Genomic DNA, 8,636 nt, shown 5'->3' on the forward strand with positions numbered 1-8,636 from the left:
ACACACACACACACACACACACACACACACACACACACACACACACGGATCTGATAAGAGAAAATTAAGAAAGATCTCTGTTCATACGATACTTGTTTTTTTTTTTTTAAGATTTATTTACTGATTATTTATACAGCATTCTGCCTGCATACGTGTCAGTAAGCCAGAAGAGGGCACCAGATCTCACTATAGATGGTTTTGAGTACCCTGTGGTTGCTGGGAATTGAACTCAGGACCTTGCAGCCAATGCTCTTAACCTCTGAGCCATCTCTTCTGCCCGAGACTTGAATGTTTCGAAAAGTTCCACTCCCGCCAGGTGAGAATAAGACCACTACCCCAATTCTGAGCCCAAATTGAGCAAGCTTTAAGTATTGGCCAAGATGATGGACTCCAGCAAGGTCTATTCCTGGGCTTCCCAGAAAATGATGATGAGTCACATTTTGCAGAGGTTTATGAAGGCACATCTAGAAGGCCACCGTATTTCCCATCAGGCCCCGTGAGCGTCAAGCATATACACTGACATACTCCCTACCCACAGTAGCACCGCAACGCACATGTGCAATCAGGGTCAAGCATACATCCTAACATATTTCCTGCTCGTGTGCCTCCCGCCTACACGCGACCAAGTACATCCAGTGCAGTTGAGTCAAACAAACTTGATGGGGGGGGGGTAGCCTGTTTTCTCCCATCAGCAGCAGCCTCTAGCATTTCAGGAAGTGTCTGTCCTCGGGCAAGGGGCTTACAGGTTCGAGGCATTTCTGTTTCGTGGATCTTGTAGGCACAGTAATTAAAACTTAAGACATAACCTTTTGTTCTCACACGAGAAGTTATTGAGCCACGACCTTTTAAAACTTTATTTAAAATATTTCATGGTGTTGTGACGAGGGCTGGAGAAATGGCTCAGTGGTTAACAGCACTTTGTGCTTGTACAGGGGACTTGCGTTCAGGTCCCTGCAGCCCTCCCAGCCACTTTGTAACTCCAAGTCAACTAGCACCCTCTTCTGACCTCATATACACATGCATACAGACACACAGACGCATAACTTAAACTAAAATATATTTTTTAAAGTGTGAGGACAGTTAGAATCTAAAGGTTTATACGAATAATCAATAAACACTTAAGGTCAAAAGCACTCCACTGCTTGCAGAGGGCTGTGAAAACATCTTAACTGCAGGCTGGGTGGTTTACGAAACAAAACAGAATTCTCTTGCAGCTCTGGAGACCAGATGTTTTAAGGTCACAGTGTCGGCGAGGCTTCTATCTTCTGAAACCTCCTCTGCTGGCCTAATGAGGAGCTGTCTTCCTTCGCGTCAGCCTGAATCCATACAGTTCATATCCCATTCTTGTCACACGTTACACTGAATCCGGTCATGCTGCATTAAGGTCCATCCTAACTGTTTCTCTGTAGCTTAATTAGCTTCTCATAGTTTATGCTTGGCCACGTTTTGGTTTGGTTTTATAGTTTTTGATAGGATGTCATTGGGTAGCTTAGGATGGCCTTGAACTGTCCATCCTCCTGCCTCAGCTTCCCCGGGGCTGCCAGTACAGGTGTGCACCATTTCCTTCGTTCTCATGAACTCTCTCAAACAAATCCTCAGAGTCTAGGACTTAGGACTTCAACATAAGAACTTGAGGGGAGAACAGTTTAGCCTGTAACAGCACCCTAAGAAGAGGGCAGCATAGTGAAGTGGGGGTATATGGAATTACGTTAGAGAAGTCGGAAATAGTGTGGGCAGAATTACACAGCTCAGCATACACACTAGCGCTTGCAAATAAACTCCAAACCACTCCAGTGTTGACATCATCTTACACCAAGGCTTTCCCCTCCCACCAACAGACACACACACACCCCCCTTTCCACCCCCACCCCATGTTAAATAAGTGCTCAGAATGAGATGAGGCTTTATACCTATAATGTTTTCTTGGAGCTCCAGAAAATTGGCCTGTTACAAAGCCACAAACCTTATTATTGTTTTGACATCTTCTGACTTATCATTTTTAAACGAATGTACAATGAAGATCCTATTTCATAAAAAGTTTGTTAAATGGAAATAGAATTTAAATATTAACTCAAAATGAATAATAGTTAATCAGGGAAAAAGACATTTAAAATCACTGCCATCAGCAAAAGTGCCTGTAGGAAGATGAGCCAAATTTACTCACAGCCTCTTAGGCATCCCAGTAAAAGAAGCAGCATCTAGACAGTCGTCTTATTCAAGGAGGGAATGAAAGCTGACTGTCCACTAATTTTCCAACGAAGGGGACTTCTCTGGCGGGTCATGGGAAAACAAATAGCAGCTGCTTAATCAGCCCAGCATACTTTGTTCACCACGAAGGACTAATTCTTGACCAGTCCCTGGAGGATGCATATAGATCTTTACATTGACAGCCTTAGCAAGTCACATGATATATGGTGTTATATATGGTGTTATGTGTGTGTGATGAAACTCTGACCAAAGGCAATTTGGGAAGAGAAAGATTTATTTCATCTTATACAGTCCATCATTAACAGACTCACACAGAAACCAGGGAAGAATGCTTCTTACTGGATTTCTCGCTGGCTTTTGCCAATAGAGTTCTCATACAGTTCAGAACCTCCTTGCTAAGGATAGTACCACCCACAGTGGGCTGTGCCCTCCTATATCAGTCAGTCACAAAGACAGACATGCCCACAGGTCAGTCGAAAATGCTAATTTTGTAGGATGAAAAATCAGCTCTCCTTTGAAGAGGTTATTCTAGTTAAACTTAACAGGCAGTTTTTCTATTGTGGTTCCCTCTTCTAGGTTGTGTCACATTGACAATAAGAACTAAGACAATGCTATACATTAGATTTTTGTGGATCACATAACGAATAGGTTTTTTTTTTTTTATCTTGTAGGATGCCTATTTTGCTAGAGACAGTACACTTCTCTTAACTCTTCTCCACTATTAAGGCTTTGCCCCAAATCTGTCTGTCTGTCTCTCTCTGTGTCTCTCTGTCTCTGTCTCCATCTCCGTCTGTGTCTCTCTTTTTCTCTCTCTGTGTGGTATATGTGTAATATATTAGCTATAATATATGTAGATAAATTACCTCTAAGTTTTAGGAGATAAGGTTGGAAGACAATAAGAAATATTTCAAATTTTCTTTTTCCATTTACTCACTATGCATGTATGTGTACATGGTACAAATTCAGAAGACAGCTCTCAGAAGTTGGTTGTTGGCATACTTTTAAAAACTCTGTTATTTACATTTCTTATATCTCTTTCTCCCTACTCCACCCTAATCCCTTCTGACACCCTGGAACCAGGTAGGAGAGAGAGGGTTAGTGGGAGAGGGGGCATAGTTCTCTTAGCTGCTCCCTGCTGGTTGGGATAGTTGGGTTCCTTGGAGCCAGTCCAATCCTTATTTCAGGAAATCTCCAACTTCTTGTCCCACTGCATCAATAACAACAGGAGCTGCAGGGGGGAAAGAGCAGCAACCTTGTTCTTCATTGGAGCTACTCCACACTCTCTGGGCTCTGGCATTTACTCTCTCTCCAGAGTCCTCAGATTTAAACTCTCTGCAGCTGGCAAAGAGCTCCTCTCAGAGCCTGCATGAGGCCAATAGTCTGCTGCTGTGGACCATCTGAATCAGGAAAGAATAGTAAGATACGTGGTGGTTAGTATGTTTAGAATGAATTGTGTGACACGTGCCAAGCTCTCTAGACTTTTGGTTCATCCTCATACAATCTTACATAAGCAATAATTTTTGTTTTGTTGGGTCTAAACTAATCTCAGGGACCTATCCTATAAAACTGACTTTCTACTTCTTCTGTCTTCTTCTAGACCATTGCCAAAACTCTCAAGATAGTGTGTGAAGTTTTATCCTGTGACCATGACGAAGGGCCTGCCCGGATTCCTTTCAGCACCTTCCAGTTTCTCTACACATATATCGCTGAAGTGGACGGGGAAATCTCTTCCTCCCATGTCAGCAGGATGCTAAACTACATTGAACAGGAAGTGTGAGTAAACTGTCAGCAATGGAGGGAGTGTAAAAGTGTCCTGGGGTGTGGGGTGGTATAGATGGTGAAGTTCTGAGTGCAGCTGCTGCCACCAGCCCCTGCCATATAATAGCTTCCTCTACAGTTTTTAACTTTATCATGATGTAAAAGCATTTGTATTTAGTAGAAACTAAATGTCAAATTTTTGAACATTGCTATAATTTCCTGGGCTAACAATATTGCAGTATAGTAATTTCCCCCAATGCTGACAGCTACGGCAAGCCACAGCTCCCAATTAGCCTTTTTTATCACTAGGGGAAGCAATACCCTATAGTGTACTGGGTGGCTTAGCTAGGATGACCCAAAAAGGTTGGGTATATTAAGCACATTGTTGACATGACATTTTCTATAAAAAGAAAACAAATTTTTTAATTTAAAGATTTATTGTGATTTTTTTAATGACGAGGGGGATGATGTGTATGTGAGTGTAGGTACCCTTGGAGGCCAAAGATGTTAGATTCCCTGAAGCTGGATTTACAGGTGGTTATGAGCCAACCAACATGGGTGCTAGGAACTAAACTCAGGTCCTCTGCAAGAGTAGTGTGCTCTTAACCCCCGAGCCATCTCTTCAGCCCCTCAACATGGTATTTTCCATTTACAACGGGGAGTCAAGGACTTGCTCTCTATTATAACTCAAGAAATATCTGCATATTATTCTGTTATGAGGAATAGGAAATACTGAATTGAGAAAAAGAAAGACCAGTAAAGGATAACAATCCTTGGAGAGCTTCAGAGCTTAGTAGTTAGCAACAGCACCTGGGAGCCTGTTAGAAATGCAGAATCCAAGGCTCTGCCATGGGCTTTTAAGGATAAGAAATTCTGGAGATAAGGCCCAGGAATCTGTGTCTTAGTATATATGCCAGGGTGCCTCTGGATTAGCTTAAGTTGATCAACAGAAAAGGGAGAAGAGGTGGAAGTAGAGAGAGATGGAGAGGAAAACCAAGGAGGAAAAGGAGAGGAAGTAATAACAGGAAGAGAAGGGAGGCAGAAGACTTAGGCAATCAAGAGTAAAGGAAAAAGGGCCAGCAAGATGGCTCTTCTAGTAAGGGTGCTTGCTGGTCAAGCCTGGCGACCAGAGTTTGATCTTGGAACCCATGTGACATTTTTATTGCTGTAAAGAAACACCATGGAGCTGGAGAGATGGCTCAGAGGTTAAGAACACTGGCTGTTCTTCCAAAGGTCCTGAGTTCAATTCCCAGCAACCACATGGTGGCTCACAACCATCTATAATAAAATCTGCTGCCCTCTTCTGGCGTGCAGGTGTACATGGAGGCAGAATTTGTATAAAAAATAAATCTTTTAAAAAAAACAAAAAACAAACAAACAAACAAACAAAAAAAAAAAAACCATGACCAAGGCAACTTATAGAAGAAGGAATTTATTGGGGTCTTGCTTACAATTCTGGGGGGGGGGGTTAGAGTCCATGATCATTGTGGTGGGAGAACACAGGCATGTTGCTGGCTAACGGCTTACACCTGATCCATAAGCACAAGCCATAGACACTGGGAATGGCATGGGTTTTTGAAGCCATGAAGCCCACCCTCTGTGATGGACTTCCTCTAGCAAATCCATTCCTTCTTGAAACCTTCCTCAATTCCAGAAACTGAGGACCCAATACTCAAATATATGAGACCACGGGGCAGGGGAGCATTCTCATTCAAACCACTAGAGAAGATAGAACCAGCTCCACAAAGTTGTCCCCTGACCTCCACAAATACATTGTACACACACAATATTTTTTTTTTCAGTTAGAAGATTTCTTTGGGGCAGCAGGAGCAAAATTAACTCGTGGTGATATGTCCCTATATAAAATATTCATCATGTATATTTTAAATTGATTGTTAAACAAACTAATTCCAAATATCTGTTTTTTTTTGTTTTTTTTTTTTGTTTTTTTTTTTTTCCAAACAGAATTGGTCCTGATGGCTTGATCAAGGTGAATGATTTTACCCAAAACCCTAGGGTCCGGCTGGAGTAAGAGCCCAGTTTTGGCAATTTTAAAGGAAGATACAGAGGCGGTTGTACGACAGAATAGCTGAACTCTGTACCATCTAAAGTCAATTTTCTTTTAAACTGTACAACTAATAAATGATTAACCAGGGATGTCTGTAATTTGGATATAAAATTGTTGGGACGATACACTTGCATGTGGCACAAAATTAGCTGACCATCTGGCTACAAAACACACCTTGAGTCAAAGCCAGATTGGTAGGTAGGATGCTGACAGCTATGATGCTCTGTGATTGCTGGGTGTGATTTACACGAGGATCACGGTCGCCAGCCTCTTACCCATCCACTTCTCTTTTTGTCGCTGCTACATTCTTCATGTATCCATTCACTTATTTTTACCTATCAATTTTTATTGAGGTAAAAGGTTGACAGGTGTCCAGTGCTGGTGATGCGCGCCTCTAATCCCAGCACTCAGAAGGCAGAGGCAGGAGGATCTCTGTGAGTTCCAGGACAGCCAAGGCTACACAGAGAAATCTTATCTTGAAAAAAAAAAAAAAAGTTTAGAGTTAAAAGTCAAAACACCAAGCTGAGTTTGAGTTTGAATTTCAGATGAATAACAAAAATTGGCATGGTTGATTATTTGATTTTGTCAGACTGGGTAATTCTAGGCGGAAACTAAGGGGGCTTCTTTGTATTTGTAGCTAAATTGTATCTTCAGTTTCCTACCTTAGAAAGCTTCATGCTACCACCTCTGAGATACGACTGTAAGTTACTTTAAGGGACCCTGAGAAAGACGAATAGGATGCTTCAGAAATTGGCATTTCAAGAGATTCATCTCAACCGACCCTGTGAAACATTGTGTATGTGATTCATCCCTCCCAGGATCTTCCCCTCTATGAGAGCAAGTCCTCCTGACATACTCCTGAGGGATTTTCTTTACCAAAGAAAATAAAAAATGAATAGGTGGAGGGAGGTGAGGAGTGGACACAAGCTAATGCTGATTGCCTTCCTGACCCAAACTCAAGTAACAAGTTCACAAACATTAAGAGAAGCGGGTCTTTACCCACTTGGGGAGACAGACCGAAGTCAGAAACTGAGCCTCAAGAGCCCTGAGCACGAAACTAGATTAAGACAGAAGTTTTACCTATTCAAGTGTGTGGATTAGTATACAGAAGGGAAGTTACCAATGGCACCGTATTTATCAGTTGAAGGAGATTGGCAACATTACGGTTGCATTGTTGCTCTTTTTTAAAAAAAGTGTGTGTGTGTGTGTCCATCCTTGAGTGTGAGAATGTGGGAAGTTAGGGGACAACCTGGCACATCAGTCCTCCCTTCCACCTGGTTTTGTTACAGTCTAGAGGTCTTGATCAGGTTGGCTATATCTGCCAGTTAGATAATTAAAAGGCAAGAAAATCTCAAGTGCAACAGGTAGCAGCAGAGAAACCTCAGACGCTGCAAATGGAAACAGAAACAATGAGAATGAGAGACATGAAGGGTGAGCAAACATACAGAGCAGGCACACAGAAAGACCCTCTGTTAAGCAGAGGGGAAACCAAGCAAACCTAAGCATCTCCTGCTCCCATTTCTCTGTAGAAACACAGATCACAAATGTGTGCAGCTGCATAGAGCTTTGTGTGGATTCTAGATACCCATATTCAGGTCTTCAACCCTGTGTGACAGATCATCTACCCAGGGATCCTCGTCTTCTCCACTTTTTTTTTCCCCCCTAAGCCAACAGTACTCACCAGAATCATGTCCTCCAACAAATCTGCCCAATCAGGAATCAGTCACAGTCAGCATTCACCCGAAGGATGGCAAACAGCTTTGGCCTCCAGTGCCATGCCATATGTATTAGTCAAGTTCCTGTTGTGCTAATAAAACCCCATGACCAAGAGCAACTTAAGGAAGCTGGTCCAACTGATGTCCTGCTAGCAAGAATGCAGCCCTCTTCCCCCACCAATAACTTCCCCAAACAGAACCACCAACTAGGGACCAACTGTTTAAATATGTGAACCATCCAGCCATACCATATCAACAGTGTCATGTTAATGATTGTTATGGGTTGATTATGAAATTCTAACCACAGGCTTATATCACTAAGGGATCGGTTACCAACTGACAGGCTTTTGGTTAGTGATTGGATCCTGGGGGCTCTTACCTAATCAGTTAACCCCTTGAAGGGCCTGTAGAGACTGATGCACCAACCAAAGTCCATGCATGGAGAAGACACCCCTGCTCAGAGGTAGCCAACAGGCAGCTCAGTCTCCATGTGGGTTTCAGAGTAAGGGAAGAAGAGGCTGTCTCTGACATGATCTCAGTTGCCAGCTCTTTGATCACTTCCCACTGGTGGGGTGACCTTGCCAGGACACAGAGGAAGAGGATGCAGGTAGTCCTAATGAGACTTGATAGGGTGGGGTCAGATGGTAGGGAAGGAGGTCTTCCACTTTCTGAGGACTAGGGCAGGGGGCTAGAGGAGGGTGGGACCAGGAGGAGACAAGGGAGGGGGACTACAATCAGGATATAAAGTAAATAAACTATAAAATAAATTTTAATTTTAAAAATAACCCCTTGACAGGTTCATAATATAGCATAATATAGATTGTGAGAGGTGAAAGATGGCATACAGATGGAAGAAGTAGGCCATGAGGGCTGTGCTTGGGACATAA

The 8,636-nt window shown here is 42.7% G+C and overlaps 1 protein-coding gene across 1 annotated transcript in view; it reads left to right on the forward strand.

Moving 5' to 3' along the window:
- The window catches only part of Ropn1 (rhophilin associated tail protein 1), a 13,910-nt gene extending 7,912 nt beyond the window's left edge, over positions 1-5,998 (forward strand). The window contains exons 4-5 of the mRNA XM_055625195.1: positions 3,806-3,981; positions 5,932-5,998. Of these exons, the coding sequence (XP_055481170.1) occupies positions 3,806-3,981; positions 5,932-5,998 (243 nt within the window). The remainder of the gene's footprint in view (positions 1-3,805; positions 3,982-5,931) is intronic.
- Positions 5,999-8,636: the final 2,638 nt, after the last annotated feature.

This window comes from Psammomys obesus, unplaced genomic scaffold (assembly GCF_907164565.1).
Source record: "Psammomys obesus unplaced genomic scaffold, mPsaObe1.curated_primary_1811, whole genome shotgun sequence".
Classification (NCBI taxonomy): Eukaryota; Metazoa; Chordata; class Mammalia; order Rodentia; family Muridae; genus Psammomys; species Psammomys obesus.